At 44.2% G+C, this 19,802-nt stretch overlaps 1 protein-coding gene across 1 annotated transcript in view; it reads right to left on the bottom strand.

Moving 5' to 3' along the window:
* The window catches only part of PGBD5 (piggyBac transposable element derived 5), a 265,648-nt gene that overhangs the window by 97,501 nt on the left and 148,345 nt on the right, over positions 1–19,802 (bottom strand). Inside the window, exon 3 of the mRNA XM_077486583.1 lies at positions 12,568–12,702. Within this exon, the coding sequence (XP_077342709.1) occupies positions 12,568–12,702 (135 nt within the window). The remainder of the gene's footprint in view (positions 1–12,567; positions 12,703–19,802) is intronic.

The following is a 19,802-nucleotide window of genomic DNA, read 5'->3' as shown; positions in this document are numbered from 1 at the left end:
CACCTAGATTACAAGTCTGAATCTGATCCATAAAGTGCCCTAAACAACTATTGTACACATCCATTATATGCTTTCATTATATGCTTTCAGGTTTCTGAGAACTAGTATTCAATATTGACCCAGGGTCATTGTTGAGTACTGAATTAACTAAGTCAAACATCAAATGTAAACAGGCAAATTAGCTGTGCACAATTTCATCAGTCATTAGCTGCTGCATTAAGTTTCTGTCATAAAAATTATGAGAAATCAGAAATATGTCTAACTTGCAGGTAGTGTTGGGACTTTCTGGTTCAAGCTACAGGAATGGGATTATCTGACCAAGTTATCAGACAGAAGAGTTAGTTAAAATGATCGTAAAGGCACACACACATTTTATATATATATATATATATATATATATATATATATATATATATATATATATATATATATATATATATATATATATATATATATATATATATATATATATATATATATAAAATTTATTTTTTTAATAACAAACATGTTATCTACTGAAATACGCGGCTCAGCCCAATCCTCCACTTCCTATAGCAGCAGGAGCCAATGGTTTCCGCTGCTGTCTCTGAGACTGTGAGAGGGGAGAGAGAGAACCAGCGCTGCTCCAGATGGGCACAGTGCTGGATCATTCCAGGTGTAGCTCCTGAAGAGCACGCACGCAATGTGTTTTTCAAATTTAAGGTTACACCTGTTTGGTTTGGGTACAATTGTCTAAATTTGGACTTCAGCATCAGTCTGACTGGACTATGAGATGTCCAGCCTGACCACAGGGGGGCACTGTCTCTTCTGGCAGGCATGGAACTATGGTCTGGTTGGGTGATTAAGTTACTCTCTCTCGGAGTCCATCCATTGGGAGTGGCACTCTTGCTGTGCTTTCTGGGAGAGGGTATTTAAGATGCGGACGTCATGTGGCTCGGGGTTCCGGTCCAGAAGGATGTACTGACTTCATGGTCCTGGTCCTCCTGACCAGCCCCCAGGAAGGCCATGGCCTTTGGTGCGGATCCACCCGATCTTGTTTTCTCGGGGCTGGCTAGCCCGAAACAAGGAAACTAAAGGAAGATTCTGGGGTGTTTGGGTGCTGTCTCCGGTTTGGGAGAGACCCAGTGACTTCACGCTATCCAGGGGAGGACTCTTCAGAAGAAGGCCACGTGCGGGTTGGTTTCTTAGCAAGAGCCTGGAGGAGTTGAAGTACCCAAGAGAATCCGGTCTCATGGATATCGCCAAGCTGGTATCCAGGTACCACACGAGTGTTCTACAAGTTTAGTTTTCCTAAGTGTTTGACAACAACGTCTGTGGCAGAGACTTGTTCCTGACTAAGCACCTTGTTGGCTACTAGGCCTTGTGAGAGAGGAACTGTCCAACTTGAGTCAATATCCAGTTGCGAATGGCTATTCTCTGGATGCAGTCAAAGTAAGCAAGTTCTTCAACATTGACTTTGACACTAAGAGTACCTGAACCTCCTTTCCAACCCGCTGATCCTATTTTATGAGACTGTTTATTGTCTAAGTTTTTTGCAAATAAAATCCATTTAAGTGGATCTGTAGTCAGTCTCTCAAATTACTGGGCCATCTGCCACGGGACACCCCTAGATGTGAAGTGAGGAGAAAGAAGGTAACGGTAGCCCAATCTAACCAGCAGCTCCATCGGGGGTTAGTGCTAAACAGGTATTTGGATGGGGGAATGGGAGGGGGATAAATAGTGGACGTTTTTTTACTTTAACGCATTAACCACTTCAGCCCTGGAAGATTTGGCTGCTGAATGACCGAGTAATTTTTTGCGATACGGCACAGCAGCGCTTTAACTGATAATTGCGTGTTCTTGTGACGCTGCACCTGAACAAAATTGACATTCTTTTTTTCCCCACAAGTAGACGTTTTTACTTTTTGCTCTATAAGCAAAAAAAGAGCGCCAATTTTGGGAAAAAACACAATATTTTGTACTTTTTGCTATAATAAATATCCCCATTTTAAAAAAAAAAAGCAATTTTTTTCTCAGTTTAGGCCAATATGTATTCTTCTACATATTTTTGGTAAAAAAAATTTAAAAAAATTGCAATAAGCGTATATTGGTTTGCGCAAAAGTTATAGTGTCTACAAAATAGGGGATAGATTTATAGCATTTTTATTATTGTTCTTTTTTTTTTTTACTAGTAATGGCAGTGATCAGCAATTTCTATCGGTACTGCAACATTATGGCGGACCCATAGGACACTTTTGACACATTTTTGGGACCATTGGCATTTATACAGCAATCAGTGCTATAAAAATGCACTGATTACTGTAAAAATGTCACTGGCTTGAATACCTTTCATCCATGGCCAAGGTTAAAAAGTCTTGCTACCAAATATCATATTTATTTTTGATGAAAAAGTATATGTGAGGAGAAGCATGCATTCCTGAATATCAAGATCAAGCATCAACCTCCATAAGCTTACTAAATTAGGTTGGGTATTCAGAGAAACAGCAGCTTTCTTATAAACTTGCTTACTATTCATAGATGTTTTTTTTTTACCACATTATAAGTCCCTTGATTGCAGCAGTAGCGAGATATTAGGACATGTATGTTATTCTTTTTTTCCTAACGCGCTGGAATAGGAAGTGAGGGTATAACAGGTTGCAGCGCTAGAGCAATATGCCTGGGCATAAGTTTAGATCTTTCATCAATTCAATTCAGCACCACTGGGACTGTGACACTACGTTACTTCCCACACAGGTCAATCCATAAGTAGCTCAGAAGCAATTTCACAGGACAGCTAGATCATACACATACACAAAAAAAATCTAATAAAAACAGGAGTGTTTCCTGTGATGAAATTTCATTGCATGCACTATACAAAGCATACTTTCCAAGTGTGATGGTACACCTTGTGAGAGGTGGATTTCCTAGCGTTTTAGGCCCCATACACACGGGACGCTGAGGCAAAGTCTTCTGAACAAATTTTTTTGACATCTTGAAACCGGCGTTTAAAATGCCCGTTTAGCCGCGTGTGCATGTCGCGTTTAGCCGCATTTGCGTCTAGAAGCTTTTATTATGATTACCTCATTTAAGACCCTCCCCAAGCTCAGAAAACATTGTAAGTTAACTATTTCAGCCATTTTGACCAGAGTGAGTAGCAGCAGCAGAGAGAGCAGTTGTCTACTTGTATTTGCCTCTATTTCTGTGCTTTTTTTGGAAATGGATCCCATAATGAGCATATGTGAGGAAATGCTCCTGACATTGCTCTTGATGAGGCTAGAATGACGTAGAAAATTGCATGAGATGTCCAGAGTCAGAGTTCATCACTATTGGACCCATCCTTTGATTGCGCAGCAAATGTCAGCATATTTTATAAACATGTACGTACAGCTGCCCCGACAAATTTTTTAATTTCACACGAATGTCCATTGCCACATTTGACCTTCTAATTGAAAAAGTATTACCCAGTCTGATACGCATGGACACCAACAGGAGGAAGAGTGTGTCACCAGAGGAACGTCAGTTGGTGACGAACAGGTATGTGCATATATTTATATATAAATATATATATATGTATATATAGATATATAGATGTACAGATGTATTATTTTTGTTTTTCCTTATTTTTTTTGTTTTCCATCATATTTTTGTCTTTTAAGGTCTAAAATATAGGGTACCTTTAAAAACGATTATAAACGAAAACGCGTCTAAACGCTGGTACGGCTTTTAGCCACATTTGGCGTCTGAAACGTGGAAATCTTCGGTGTCTGAACCCATTTTTTCACTTCCAAAGAAACACTGTTAAACGCAACTGCATAAAAACGACAAAGAGCAGAAATAACAGAATCAGGAAGGCCTCTATCTAAGGCCCCATGTACACTGTTGCTGGTAAACGGACATTCAGAGGCAGTTGGATGCTTTTTTCAACTGCATCCAAACGTCTGTTTTGCTGCGTTTACATGCTGCCTTTAGCCGCATTTGCGCTTAAAAGCGTTTGAAAAATAAATAATAATATTTTTTTTTCAAACGCTTCTAAACGCAAACGCAGCTAAACGCAGCATGTAAACGTGTCAAAACAGACGTTTTAAACATGGGTAGCCATCTGTCAAGTTAAATCATTCAGGAGAGGTTGTAAAAATGTCCTGTCTAAATTAAGCCTTTGGATGCTGATAAAGGCAGCTGTTGTGAAGCAGGGTGGCTAACCAGTCCTTGAAACAAAGGATCTGAGCGAACAGAAAGGGTCCATAAAGAGTCTACCAGGAGCCAGGTTAGTATGGACATCCAGTGCCGGTTCGTCCATTAGGGGCACTCGGGCGCCGCTCCCGCTCTCCAGCCCACACCCTCTATGTACTATGGATAGATTTATGCATTACATGAATCTAACCATGGCCACTGTAGCCACCCCCATTCAGGTGTCTGGCCCCACTTCGGGCGCCTGAATTACAGCGGCGGGGGGGGGGGGGGGTGTCTTTGAAGCACCTGATTAGAGCCACAGGCTCTAATAGGCTTCAAAAAAGGTGCACTGCGAGTGCAAACCATTGCGCTGCGAGTGCACCCAGGTGTGTTAACAAAGCAAAGCAGAACTGCCTCTCAGCCAATCAGGATCCCATTGGCTGCCGTGCAGAACAGGAAGAAGACATGCACGGGGGAGTCCTGCATCCATCGCCGCACTACACGTCACACTGCTCGCCTCCTGACCCACCACCACAATGGGGTGTCGGCCAGACAGCGAGTGGGCATAGTGGCTGCAAATTTTGGGCACAAAGGCTGCAATTGATGGAGCACAGTTAGCTGCATTTTTCGGGGAACAGTGGCTGCATTTGATGGGGCACAGTGGCTGCATTTAATGGGGCACAGTTGGCTGAATATGATGGGCACAGTTGGCTGCAATTGATGTTTTTATCTCAGTATTTTTCAGAATTTCAGTTAGTTTGTGCCCCCCCAAAAAATGTTTAGCACCAGCCGCCACTGGGACATATACGCCAGGCTAGGTCTGGAACAGTTCAGCGCAATGAGTGTTAGAAGAATGCCCTCTGTCTCTGTTCTGCAGAGCTGACAAGGAAGAAGCTTTAAAGGAGGAATAGCATGGCTGCTTTGGCTAGTGGATCACTCAAGTGCCCCCACGGAGAACCACTTTCCATGGGGGCACTTGTGCAGGCACACACCCGAGTTCTACTGTTGTGTCCATTGTCAGACAGCAGGACTGTATTTGATTGACAGCAGCGGGAGACAATGGCTCTTATTTCCATCCATCTATCTATCCAATGTGGACCCGAGCCAGCTGGAGCTGCTGTGCTCGTCCCTGTCACTGGAAATATTGGGTTCAGGCAAGTACAAGGGGGGCTCTGTGGGGCTGCTGCACTACAGAAGGTTTTCCACCTAATTAAGGAGAAAAACCTCAAGGATTTACAACACCTTTAACCAAATTCAAAATTTGGAGACAGTACTTTGTTCCACGCAGTCAGAATAATGGGATTTTTATATACAGCTTACCTGTAAAATCCTTTTCTTGAGAGTACATCACGGGACACAGGAGCTTCATTACATAGTGGGTTATATAGGCACCTCTGGTGATTGGACACTGGTTGACCCTAATTAAGGAGAATTCCTCCCCTATATAACCCCTCCCATCCGGGAGGCACCTCAGTTTTGTAGCAAAGCAATAAGAACCACGTAAAACCCAAGAGGGGCGGGAGCCCTGTGTCCCGTGATGTACTCTCAAGAAAAGGATTTTACAGGTAAGCTGTATATAAAAATCCCATTTTCTTGATCATACATCACGGGACACAGGAGCTTCATTACATAGTGGGATGTCCCAAAGCAATGCTCAGGTTGAGGGGAGGGAGACACAGATCATAAGCATAGACCGCCAGGGACCTGAGGACCTAAACTGCAGCCTGCAGTACACTGCGCCCGAAGGCGATATCCTCTTGCCCTCTGACATCCACCTGATAGAATCTGGTGAATGTGTGGATTGATGACCAAGTCGCAGCCTTACAGATCTGAGCCAGGGAGGCCTGGTGATGCACTGCCCAAGAAGCACTGACAGCCCTAGTAGAGTGCGCTTTCACCTGAAAAGGAGGAATCTTCCCCTTTAAGCTATAGGCCTGAGAAATAACCTGTCTGATCCATCTCGAAAGAGTGGACTTTGACGCTGCCTGACCCCTTCTAGGGCCTTCTGGCAGAATAAATAAGCAGTCAGTTTTTCTTATCTGAGCAGTTGCTTGAAGATAAAGACTGATTGCTCTAACCACATCTAAAGTGTGTAAGGACTCTTCCTCTATGGACTGAGGATTTGGAAAAAAGGATGGTAGGATTATATCTTGATTCAGATGAAAACCTGAAACCACCTTAGGTAGAAAGGCCGTGTTGGGACGCATAACCACCCGGTCCTTATGGATAATTAAATAGGGCTCTTTACAAGAAAGAGCTGCCAATTCTGATACCCTTCTAGCCGTGGATATGGCTACTAGGAAGACTAGCTTCTTTGTCAAGAGGACTAACGAAGCAAGATGCAAAGGTTCAAATGGTTGGGCTACTAAGGCCGAGAGAACCAAATTCAGATCCCATGGGCATACCGGAGGTCTGACTGGCGGTCTCATCCGCATAGCCCCCTGGATAAAGGCCCGTACCAGGGAATGTGATGCAAGCGGTCTTTGAAAAAAGACCGACAGGGCCGAAATCTGCACCTTGATGGTGCTTATGGCCAAATTCAATTCAAGGCCTGATTGGAGAAAGGCCAAGATTCTGTTAATGACATACCTTCTGGGATGCCATCTCCTGGGTTCACACCAGGAAACATATGCCCTCCAGATTTTGTAATAGATACGCCTGGAGGCCGGCTTTCTGGCATTGACCAGGGTGGAAAGGACTGGCCCCGAAATACCACGGCCCTTTAAAATGTGGGTCTCAGCAGCCAGACCGTCAAATTCAGACTGCGTAAAGCAGGATGGTAAATTGGGCCCTGCGAGAGCAGATCTGGCCGGAGAGGGAGGGTCCATGGCCTGCCCACTGCTAGCTTCATGATTTCTGCGAACCATGGTCGCCTGGGCCAAGCCGGGGTCACTAGAAGGACCGACTTCGCCTCCCTCTTGACCCTTCCCAGGAACCGTGACAGTAGCGGGTTCGGGGGGAAGGCATAGATCAGGTTGTACTGACTCCAGGGAACCGTCAGAGCATCTGACCCCTGAGCAAGTGCATCTCTTGTCCTTGACACAAAGTTGTCCAGTTTCCTGTTGAATCTGGACGCAAACAGATCCACGTCTGGAGTGCCCCACCTGTAACATATGTCTCGAAACACATCGGGGTGCAGAGCCCATTCTCCTGGGCACAACTGCTGGCGGCTGAGATAATCCGCCTGCCAATTCTCCACTCCTGGGATGAAGACTGCAGAGAGGCACGGAACATGCTCTTCTGCCCAGACAAGTATGCGATTCACCTCGTTTTGGGCCACCAGACTTCTGGTACCACCCTGGTGATTGATATAAGCCACCACGGTGGCATTGTCGGACTGAATCCGAACCGGGAAGCCTCGCAGTCTGTGAGACCACTCTCTGAGTGCCATGTAAACTGCCCGAATCTCTAGGATATTTATGGGCAACAGACTTTCGGTCGCAGACCATTTTCCCTGCGAGCATGTTCCCTCTAATACGGCTCCCCAGCCTGTCAGGCTGGCATCCGTTGTGACAATCTTCCATGAGAGGGGAAGAAAGGTTTTGCCTTTTAGCAGATTTCTGGTTTGTAACCACCAAACAAGACTCTTGCGTGCCCAGGGGGATAAACGCATAGGAAGATCCAGAAATTGGGGCTTCCTGTTCCAAATCGCAAGGATGCATTTTTGCAGGGGCCTTGAGTGGAACTGGGCAAATGGGACAGCCTCGAATGAGGCGACCATCTTTCCCAACAGTCTCATACATAGGCGAATAGAGGGAGATCTTCTGCCCAGAACTAGGCGCACCAGATCTCCAATGGCCAAGGCCTTTGGCCTTGGAAGGAACACCCTGCCCTGAGCGGTGTCGATAATGAGACCCAGGTAATCCAACCTGGTGGTCGGTTGCAGAGACGACTTTTCTAGGTTTATAATCCAACCTAGGCGGCCCAGATGTTCTAGCGTTCTGGTGACGCTGCGACTTAGGCTCGTTATAGTTCTCTCTACGAGAAGCAAGTCGTCTAGGTAAGCCATGACGGCTATGCCCTGAACTCTTAAAGTTGCTAAGAGAGGGTCTAGAATCTTCGTGAAGACTCGGGGGGCCGTAGCTAGGCCGAATGGCAGGGCCACAAATTGAAAGTGGCGCTGCTCTACCGCGAACCTTAGAAACTTCTGGTGTGCGGGAAATATTGGCACATGGAGATATGCATCTCTGATATCTATTGATGCCATGAATTCTCCTCCCTGCAGGGAGGAAACCACAGTGCGTATAGACTGCATCCGGAAGGTCTGGATGTGTAGAAACCGGTTTAAGTCTCTCAGATCCAAGATAGGTCTGACACTTCCGTTTGGTTTTGGAACGGTGAAGAGATTCGAATAAAACCCTGAACCCTGATCTTTCGGGCTCACCTCTACTATCACTCCTTGGGATAGTAACTGATCTAAGGCCAGGAGTAGCGGTTTCCGCTCTATCGGATCCCTGGGGATCCTTGACCTTAGAAAACGAGAGGGTGGAATCTTCTGAAATTCTAGCCTGTAGCCCAGAGATACCGAAGAGATCACCCATTTGTCCTGAATCTCCTCCCGCCAGGCGCCTGCAAACCGCAGGAGCCTTCCCCCCACTCGGCCGAGCGGGGGCGCCCCTTCACAAGGAGGTCTTGGAGGTTTGCTTGGCAGGCTTCCGCCCCCAAGTCCTCTTCTGTCCCTGGGCTCGGCCCTGAGGCTTTCTAGCAGCGGAGGGCTGGGAAGGCCGTCGCCACTGTTTAGAGCTTGACGCTTCGGGAGAAAGAGTACGCCTGAATGAGGGACGCTTACTCTTCTTGACTGGAAGGAGTGTAGATTTACCTCCTGAGATATTTTGGACGAATTTATCTAGTTCTTCTCCAAACAAACGTTCCCCTTTAAATGGGAACCCAGCCAAATGCTTCTTGCATGACATCTCAGCGGCCCAATTTTTTAGCCATAGAGCCCTACGCATGTGTACCAACATGAGGGACAAACGTGATGCTTGTTGGACAGAATCCAAAATCGCATCAATTATGAAACATAAGATGTGAGGCATCTCTGCATATTTCACTACTTCCTCGCTGGGGAGGAGTTCAAACATTTGTTTGACCTGTTCCTTAAGGAACTGACACAACCCCACGGCTGCGACTGTAGGTTGCACCACAGCGCCGGCCATGGAAAAGGAGGCTTTTAACAAGGTTTCCAGCCTTTTGTCAGCTGGATCCTTAAATACCTGTGCATTATCCAAAGGACAAGTTAGGTTTTTATTCACACAAGAGATAGCCGCATCAACAGACGGGGCCCCCCATTTCTTGGTGAAACTTTCCTCCACGGGATAATTCATAGAAAACCTCTTGGGAGGAGTAAACAGTTTATCGGGATGTCCCCAGTCCTCATACATCAAGTCAGCCATTAAAGGATGAATTGGGAAGGAACAAGCAGTCTGTGGGGCTTTCCTGACTCCCAGGGAAGAGACAGAGGATGTAGCGACTTCAGCAGCCGGCATTCTGAATGTGGTACGCACCAATTCAGTGTAATACTGCACCTGCTTTCTGAGTGCCTGGGAGGAGGGGACTAACTCCTCATCCTCTGACTGATCCGACTGCTCATGATCCCTTTCTAAAGATAGGGATCTCTCCTCATTTTCAGAGCAGCTGTCTGAGAGAGGGATTTCAGCAGAGGGAGGGGATCTACCCCTTTTTCTGCTATCTTTTAGGGAAGCAGAAATAAAATTCATTATCCTCCCTTCAAAACTCTCCAATGTAGCCCTAAGGGAGTCCTCAGTGACATGGACCGGGGCTGCGACATTAGGAGAGGCTGCAAAGCCTGAAAGGGGCACTGACTCGTCTTGAGATGCAGGCTCCACTCTTGCAGAGGGGGATGGTAATCTGCATGCACTTTTGGAACCCCTGGACCTAGGCGGTGATTTGCCAGTGCTTTTGTTACCTGCCCCTGAAACCCTCTTACGAGGAGACATAGTACTGAGCTACAAAGCAGAGTTACTAATGTAAAATGCAATCACTTGTTTGTGCTTAAAGTCTCACAATAAATCAATATTAGCTTAACTGCACAATATGATGCCGAGTAGGTGTCTTAGGGTTCGCCTGGATCCAATCCCACGGATGCTTACAGCCCACAGCTCCTGTGTCTCACCTTACAGTCCCCTGACGCTCTGGGCTTTTAAATCGGCCGTTTTGGCGCCTGCATTGCAGCATAGAGCACCTGATTGTGCACAGCTGGCAACCACACCCCCCCCTTCCCCATTAGGCCGGGAGCGCGCCCGCGCGCGTGCACGAGGACCGCGGGATCCGGGGGGGGGGAGGAGAACCCAAAAGGAGTGACATGGGACCCCCTGATCTGCGTGGGACCCCTTTTTTACCTTTATTGTGGCAGGGACTGCAAGGAGACGTGAGTAGCTGGGAGAACCAGGCATTTCACTGAGCGTGTTTGTTTGAAAGGCATGTAAGTATGCATCAGGCTGCTCTTACTCCCTCAAGTGGTGGAAACCAGGTAAGACATACAACTACTCACAATGAAGAAATCCATTCATATATTAAATATATAGGATGACTTCCCATACCTGTTCCCCGCCGCAGGAATTGCTGTGTTCAGACCAATTCCAGCCTTCACCCATCACGGCGGGTATTGTTAGCCAACCTTCAGGCGTATCTGGGGTTCTTACGAAAAGATCCTCCTACCTGGGCCTTGTAAAAAACTCTGCCAGAAACTTACGGGCGCCCTGAGTCAACAGTACCCCAAGTCTGGTTGTCCCAGAGTCCAGTCTTCCAATGGAGAGGACTTACAGGCAAAACCTCGTGTCTTCGGCAGACGAGGCCCGGGTACCATACCATCTTGGGAGTCAAATATCGGCCCGAGGTATGGATCCGGTTTGTTGTAGCCCTTCGGCCCTCGCCGGGACCCGCATAGAGCTAAGTTTTACGTGACCATCGACCAGACACTGGCGAAAAAACTGAGGTGCCTCCCGGATGGGAGGGGTTATATAGGGGAGGAATTCTCCTTAATTAGGGTCAACCAGTGTCCAATCACCAGAGGTGCCTATATAACCCACTATGTAATGAAGCTCCTGTGTCCCGTGATGTATGATCAAGAAATTGACTTTTAATGGTCTGGAGTGGAATTAAGAATATGGGACCATCAAGCACATAATACACATGCAAAAATTAAGAGCTGAATGGCTCCTTGACTGCAGAGTCTTAACTTGAGCCTGGAGAGTCAGGAGTTTGTCTTTTGGGACTGAGCAGTATCTAGGAAAAAAGAAAGATACTCCAAGTGTTGGTTCCAGTGCGAACTTCTGAAGGTTTAGGATCCAACAGAACCTTAGAAGAGTCTGAACCATCTTATGGACATTAGCAGACATGGTTTGAGCTGACTGTTCTCTCAGCAAGAGGTTGCCCAAATATTCCATGATGTAAATGCCCAATTAATGCAACAGAGAAACCACATAGGTTAGCACCCAGATGATTACTTCAGGTACAGTGGACAGACCAAAGGCAAAGAACATGTAGTCTTGTGTACCCACAGCAAAATGCAGATAGCATTGATATGCTGAAAAATTGGGAACATGTACAGTAAGTAAGCACCCATGATGTCCACAGAGGCCAGAAAGCCTACCTCCTTTATGTGTAATAAGGAATTTGCAAAAATAGTTGTCCAGGAAGGCATCAAAGAGACATTCCATCAAAGGGCATTCACAGTAGTTTTTTTTTTTTTGCACCACTGTTCTGCAAACCAACTTGTAAGCCAAAGTGCTCTTGGCATATGAACAGACACGACACTCCTTCTGAATATACGTGATATTCATAAGCCCATCACAGTTAGGCTGGATTCACACCTGTGCAGTTTTAGTGCTTTTTGCATATTTGCACTACAGTCCATTTAACATGGTTTCCTGTGGAACACGTTCTGTAGCGCAAATCTGCAAAAAGCACTAAAAATGCATAGATGTGAATCCAGCCTAAGGCAGGGTAACATGCATTAGTTATAATTGTTTCAAAGCGGAATTATCTATCAGGATGGATACAGATGCCTTGGGCATATCCCTGGTCCACTCCCCCAATGTTTGGCAAATGAACATGACAGCAATGGTAGATTGCAGGGCAGGGTTTCCTAAGGAGAATAAGGACTTAGAAGAAGTTTACAGTCTCTTGCCCATTGGATCCTTAAACACTGGGATATTTGTGACAGGAATAGTCAGTGTTTTGTAAAGGCAAGAAAAAAGTCCACAAATAATGAAAGCCTCCTCAATAGGATATTGCTCAGGAACACCCTTGGGAGGGGAAATTAGTTTGTCAGGTGTAGACCAATCACCATATAAGCGTATGCAGTATCATGTTTTCTGGGAAATTTGTATGGATTATATTTGGAGAATACGGATATTGTTTAGTGACACTTTAAAATACACTAGGCAAACCACTCACCTGACATATGAAGCCTGTAGAAGAACACTGTCGAACCCAAAGGCTGAATTTTCTCTTTTTCCTTTTACGAAGTTCCCGTTCGGTACAAGTAGCAATAAATACTGGATCTTCATCAATTAAAGGTTCATGAAGCACCTGAAAAACATCAAAAGGAATGTAATAACATGGGCATTCTACGTTTAAAATTAGGAGCGCAAACAATACAGCATTACAGTGGTCACCAACTCAAATAGAGCATTTTCTTTCCAACAGGGATATAAACATCAATGAAACAAAAAGCATAAAAGTTTCAAAAAAATGTAATGCAATTTTTACCTAAAGTTTTAATAGTTTTAAGATTGTTGTGCCATATTTTATTAGCGACTTAAAAGTGATCGTAAACCTTTGAACAAAGCATATCTTTCTATAGTATATACTCCATCCAAAGCACTGTCTTTTTTCTCTGCTGTCTCTTCCCTTTGTTATCTGCATGAGTCAGTCATTAAAATCTATACTGAATCGACAGCCCCCTCCATCCAGCACACAGCAGACAAATGACAGCATCAGCTGTGTACATTTCCCATGATTATTTGTTCGGTGGGGTATGTGCATTCCCTCAAATCAGGTTTCAGTTAGCTCTGTGCTCTAGTTATGCAGTGTGTGTGACATCAGATCCTTGTCCTCTGCCTTCTACTGGTAAGAAAAAGCCTTTTATCAGTGTGTTTTAAGAGGATGTAGAGAAGAGAGGCCTGCATATCGACAGGTACAACTTATGGAGGAGGATTTGTTTCATCCCTGTGTATCACCTGGGGCTAGTCATTTCACTGAGTATATGTAAAGATTTACGTTTAGGCTTTAAGTTACATAGTAAGGTTTATAAAAGACACCAGTCCAATCTGAGTGAGTGTCTACAATTGTCCCTATACCTGTAGATTGCACACTCACATTGGTCCCTACCCTCAAGGAGCCCACAATCCAGGTCTCCATTCATATACTAGGGCCAATTTTGAACAGAAGCCAATTAACTTGATTGTCAAGGCAATCCGAATGGAAGTTCTCCTCTCCCTCTCCCTTGTCACTAGGGTTGCCACATCATCCCTTTAATCCAGGACACATATTAATTACAAGGTTCTGAAGCTGATTTAATGCAGATAATGCACCAAGTGAGTTTAATTACAACCTTAATCAGCCATAGAACCTGTGTAATTAATGCGTGTCCTGGATTAAAGGGATGATGTGGCAACCCTACTCACCGCAGTCTTCTGGGACACGTCATAGGTCCCAGAAGACTGGGGGGACTATTTAGAGAGCAGCGCAATTTGCTGTGAAGCTGAAAGCCGCATTGCCGGCTGCTCACAGTTAGGATGCCTGTGCTGGGAACCCGAAGGCTAATGAACTAGCCCAGGTGAGGATGGGGCTGGATACTTGGACAGATAAGTGTCCTCTTATTAAAAATCAGCAGCTATAGGATTTGTAACGGCTGACTTCATTTTTTCTCACAAAGAACCTTCTATTTCAAATTAGATTAAAAGGATGTTTTGTTTTTGTTAAAATTAAAAAAAAGAGGTTATACTTACCTGCTCTGTGCAATGATATTGCACAGAGATGTCCCTTAACTCTTTTTCTGGCAGTTCCTCTTTGGAGCTGTCCATTCTTCCTTCCTCAGGTGCCTCCTTAGCAGGCCTGGTGCTAAGGGGGTATCCATATGCATGTGCTCCTGACCTGGCCCATGTGCTTTCCTAAACCCACACAGCGCTGGTAAGCTAAGCCCCTGCTATCTCATCACAGAAGTCTGACTGACAGCAGCAGGAGCCAATGGCTCTGCTGCCCTCAGTGTCTCCTGTGGGACCAGGTAGTGAGGGGAGCCATGCCATGCTGCAGCCGAGACAGTGCTGGAACAATGGCAGGAGGCAGGTAAGTGCTTAGAGATTGGCAGTACATAGGAAAGGTAGTGATTTTTTTTGTTTTGTTTTTTACCTTAGAATTAATTAGGAATGAATTAAGGTAAAAAGAACAAAAAAAACTTTTGAGTTTAGAAACCACTTTAAGACTCTGTTTAAGCTTGGGCGTTTGTTTTCAGGCAGAAAGATGTTTGCCACGCTTTTGTACAGGTAAAAAGATCACCAATGTATAAAAAAATGGAAAACGCCTGTAATCTGCCAAAAAAGAAGCTCCTATACTTTGAGCTTCAGGCGTTTTGCTTCAGATGACAAGATGCTCAGATGTGAACAGGGGCCATTGAAATGAATGGGATTTGTCTTGTTGGGCATTTTTAGTTCTGGTTCTGCTTACAGCAGAAAAAAATGCCCAAAAATGCCTAGGTAGGAACAGAGCCTTTGATAACAAAAGTAATACATCCTTCTCCACTTTTGTTTTGTTTTTTGACAAAAAGACTTAAACAAAATAAAATAAAAATTGTGTTTACTGTTTTCAGCAAACTTAAAAAAAAAAAAGTAGTTTTGGAGTAAACAAAAAGCATACATTTTATTCTATAACCTGTCCCCTTTAAAAATGACAGTAAAATTATGTTCCCTGAATAAAATATGGAAACGTTACGTGCACATGAAAAAAAAGCATTATTTTTTTTCAACTTGCACTTTGTTGTTATGCAACACAAATGAGAAATAAAACAAATGAAAACAAAAGCAAAATTGGAACTAATATTAAAAAAAAATAGAAATAAAATATCAGCAGAAAAAATTGCTATGGGAAGAAGGGGAGGAAGGATTGAATTAGAGCTGATCAGGCTTTAGATGAGTCTCCTGATCCAGCCTTTTTCACTGGATCAGACAATGGGCAAATGTATATGGGAAATCATTGGCCAGATTTTAACTGGAAGGCAATAGCAGCCAATGTTAGAAAACATGCATTTGCTACTTTTTTGCCATTGAAAAATCAGCTCCAAAGGTTTCTGCAAAATGCCTCCTTTGCCCTATTTTACAAGCCTACATACAAATTTACACAATGTAGATCCAAAGAAGGGTAAAGCACATTGCATTTAAGTTCCCAGCTGTTCTGCTGCAGTACCACTCTACCCAAAGGATCTTTTATTTTAAATTACAGAACATGTAGCAGAAAGAGTTATGCCCTGTACACACAGTCAGACATTTCGACCACAAAATCTGTCAGATTTTTTTCTGACTGATTTTGTCCTAAACTGGTGTTGCATACACGCGGTCGGATAAAGTTGACGGAAAATCAGATCGTTCGGAACGTGATGGCGTTCGTTCGTTACGACAGGGCTACGTAGAGGCTAGTAGCCAACAGCTTTTTTTTTGTAAATTTTTATTTATTAACAGTTTTATCAACACACACAGTACAACACACATATACCAACCCCCCCCCCCCCCCCCCTTAATCCCCTGTGCAGCCTTCCGACCAATACTAAATCACATTCCATATTTCCAACTATAACAAATATTACATGTCTAAGACATCCATAACAGTACCGTCCAACCCGCATACAGAAAAATATCATACTCATATCACTCCCCCGCCCAGCATAGCAAGCCTGAAATCAAAAACCCAGCCCCAACACAATGGATTAATTCACAGTACCATTAGCATCTAGCCAACATTGCCACACTTTCTCAAATTTTTTAGGGCATCCCCTGCTCAAGTAAGTAGCTTTATACATTGGTAGCGATTTGTTAATTATATTTTTCCAGAATGACACCGTGGGTGGCTCTGGACTCTTCCAACACAACAGAATAGCCTTACGGGCATAGAACAAAGAAAGAGAAATCATAATTCTTTGTGCCCTTCTGGGCGCCAACTCCTCCACCAGCCCGAGTAAACAGATCGCTACCGTAACAGGAATCGGCACCGAAAGCACCGTCTGTATAGTGTGTGTCACCCCCTTCCAGAATACCTGTATCTGCCGGCACCGCCAGAACACATGGTCGAAGTCAGCATGATTGTCCGGGCAGCGCCAGCACACTGCCGCATCTGTGCCATATATCCCAGCTATCCTTGTCGGGGTATAGTACACCCTGTGTAAAAGCTTAAATTGAATGAGCCTATCTCTGGCTGATACTAGCGTCTTAAATGGGTAATCCCACATATCATCCCAATCCTCCCCCCCGAAATCCGTAACCAATGCACTCCATGTGTCTCTACACTTTGTAAGCATTTTTGGCCTTTCCACAAATAGTTCTCTATAAACTGCAGAGAGGCGTTTTATCAGGTCCTCCCTTCGCAGCATGCTCTCCAGGGGAGACACACCCAGTTCCAAAGTATCAGAACCAAACTGAGTAAGGAAGGCGTGCCTCAACTGGAGGTAGCGAAAGAAATACCAATTAGGAAGGGTATATTTTTCTCTCAGTTGATCAAATGTGTACAGCCTTGTCCCCCCCACTATATGTTTCAATTGTTTGATGCCGACTCTGGCCCAAATTACTGGATCCGGAATCGCACCAAAATGAGACAGTCTGGGATTAAAGTAGCCAACAGCTTTGGTCTCGTAATTTGATCTGAGCATGCGTGGCACTTTGTCCAATTGAAATTCTCTACAAACGATTGGAAAAAGTCTGATCAAATTTTTTCGTCTGGAAATTTGAGATCCTGCTCTCAAATTTTGTCCGTCAGAATTTCTGACGGAAATAGTCCGATAGAGCCCACACACGATCGGATTTTCCAACAATATAATCCGATCGGACATTTTCCATCGGAATTTCTGACCGTGTGTACAGGGCATTAGACTGGATAATGGGTCAGGGAACCCAAAGTTGGGAACAACAATAATGAGATCAAATGAGATCTCACAGTTGAAGTATGTTAAAAAAAAAAAAGTAGATAGAAGAAGAAGAAGAAGTAGAAGAAGAAGGAGCCAGTGGGTGATTTAGCTCACCAGCACCAATATAAAACCAAACAACTATTTTTGATCTATGTGATCTGTGAATGCTAAAACTAAACTAAAACCAAGAGAGCTAAAAGTACAACTGTGTCAGTCATGAGAGTTAAAGTATAACTAAAGACAAAACTTTTTTTTTTTTTAGTTTTGGATAGAGTGGAGAGGGATTTGAATACTTGTCAGTTTTTATAGTGCCTTGAAAAAGTATTTGTAACAAAACGTCCCACACTTCGCTTGAGTGCCTCCATCATATACCACTTCCTTCCAGTCTGAATATAGATATAAGATATTCCAACCACTGACAACCAAGAACTATACAGTTCTCATTTTGGCTGCTGAACATGAACTGTTTACTTGAACACAGGCCCACAGAGATATTCAAACTTCTCATCAGTAGACTGTCCAATCAGCAGGGAGAGCTGTTTGAGGAATTCCTCCCCTCCCCTCTCACAGCTAATCTACATATACATATACATCCCATAATAGGTTGCAGGAACCCAAGACCTCTCCTCCGGACCATAGCCCTTCCAATCAATGAGATAGAGTAGCCTCCACCGGGAGTACTTGGAGTCCAATATTTCTTTATTCTCATACTGATCCAAGGTATCAGCCACAGGAGCAGGGTGAGAAGAAGGCTGAGAGAAGCGACTGAGGACCAGTGGCCTAAGCAGGGAGACATGGAAGGCGTTGGGGCTCCTGAGATGAGAGGGCAGACGGAGCTTGAAAGCAACTGGATTGATCTGACGGAGAATAGGGAATAGACCAATAAAGCGAGGGGCAAATTTCATTGAGGGTACCCGGAGTCGGATGTGCTTGGTAGAGAGCCAAACTCTATCGCCAGGCAGGAACTTAGGAGAAGGACGTTGATGACGATCTGCCGCCGTTTTATGCCTGGAAGCAGCTAGATGAAGATTCCCAGAGACTTCTTTCCAGATTGAGTTGAAGGACCTTTGGGTCTCAGCTGCTGCTGGTACAACAGGAGAAATGGGAACAGGGAAGGGAACATATGGATGCTGCCCATAAACAGTGAAGAAAGGAGATATAAAATTTCTCAAAGGGACTTTTTTAGCGCAATAACACCACATTATATAAAAATATATATTTTTTTAATACAATATAGAAAAAACATATAAATACATAATTTAATTCAGTACTAGACATGTGCAAAAGGAAAACATTTGTTTAGTATCATTTCGTTTTAATTAGTTAATTAATGAATTTCGTTTAGTTATATTCGTTAAATTCGTTTTCGTATTTCGTTTAGTTTTCTACCGAATTCGAAAAATCGGTCGCATTCAAAAATATTTCAACCAAATTCGAAAATATTTCTACTGAATTCGAAATGATTTCAACATGATTCAAAATTATTTCAACCGCATTCGAAACTATTTCAACCGCATTCATAAATATTTTGCGACCCGAGTTTAGGGCCATGTATCTCGGGGTCACTTGGTGCTAGAAACATGGATATGTTGTAGTGCTAGCTCTACTGTGTTTGGATACCAAATTTGGTGTTTCTAGCTATAAGTGACCCCAAGATATGTGGCCCCAAAATCGGGTCGCAAAATGTCATTCTCTGCTGCCCATATTTGGGGTTGCTTGGTGGCAGGTGACGTGGCAAGTGGACAATACACAACTTGGTCACATGGCACTCATGTCAAGTCACGTGGCACTCTTGTCAGGTCACGTGGCACTCGTGTCAGGCCACGTGGCACTCGTGTCAGGCCACGCGGCACTCGTGGCCGGCCACGCGGCACTCGTGGCCGGCCACGCGGCACTCGTGTCAGGTCACGCGGCACTCGTGGCCGGTCACGCGGCACTCGTGGCCGGTCACGCGGCACTCGTGTCAGGTCACATGGCACTCCTTATTTCATTTATATTACAGAAGAGAATGACATTTTGCGACCCGAATTTGGGGCCCCGTAACTCTGGGTCACTTGGTGCTAGAAACCCCAAATTTGGATATGTTGTAGTGCTAGTTCTACTGTGTGTGCATACCAAATTGGGGTTCCTAGCTATAAGTGGCCCCAAGATACATGGCCCCAAATGGCAAAATTTCATTTTTCGAATTTGATTCGAAATTCGTTTGAATTCGTTAGCATTGTAATTCGGTTATTCGGATGCATCTGAATGTCCGAATAATGAAAATTCGTTCGAATTTCGATTCTGAACGAAACTAAATGCACATGTCTATTCAGTACAGAAATGACATAGAATAGATATGAACAGTTGCAATGATATATTTTTATATAATGTGGTGTTATTGCGCTTAAAAAGTCCCTTTGAGAAATGTTATATATTATTTGTAGGAATTATGGGATGTGGCGCTAAAAATAGGTTTCAGTATTTCAGCTCGTTTATAATATTTGTTCTCCTTTGTGATCTATAATAGGTGGAAAACACC

This window comes from Lithobates pipiens, unplaced genomic scaffold (genome assembly GCF_037356315.1).
Source record: "Lithobates pipiens isolate NorthernLeopardFrog02 unplaced genomic scaffold, aLitPip1_a1.2 Scaffold_18, whole genome shotgun sequence".
NCBI lineage: Eukaryota > Metazoa > Chordata > Amphibia > Anura > Ranidae > Lithobates > Lithobates pipiens.
This window is presented reverse-complemented; position numbering and strand designations above follow the sequence as displayed.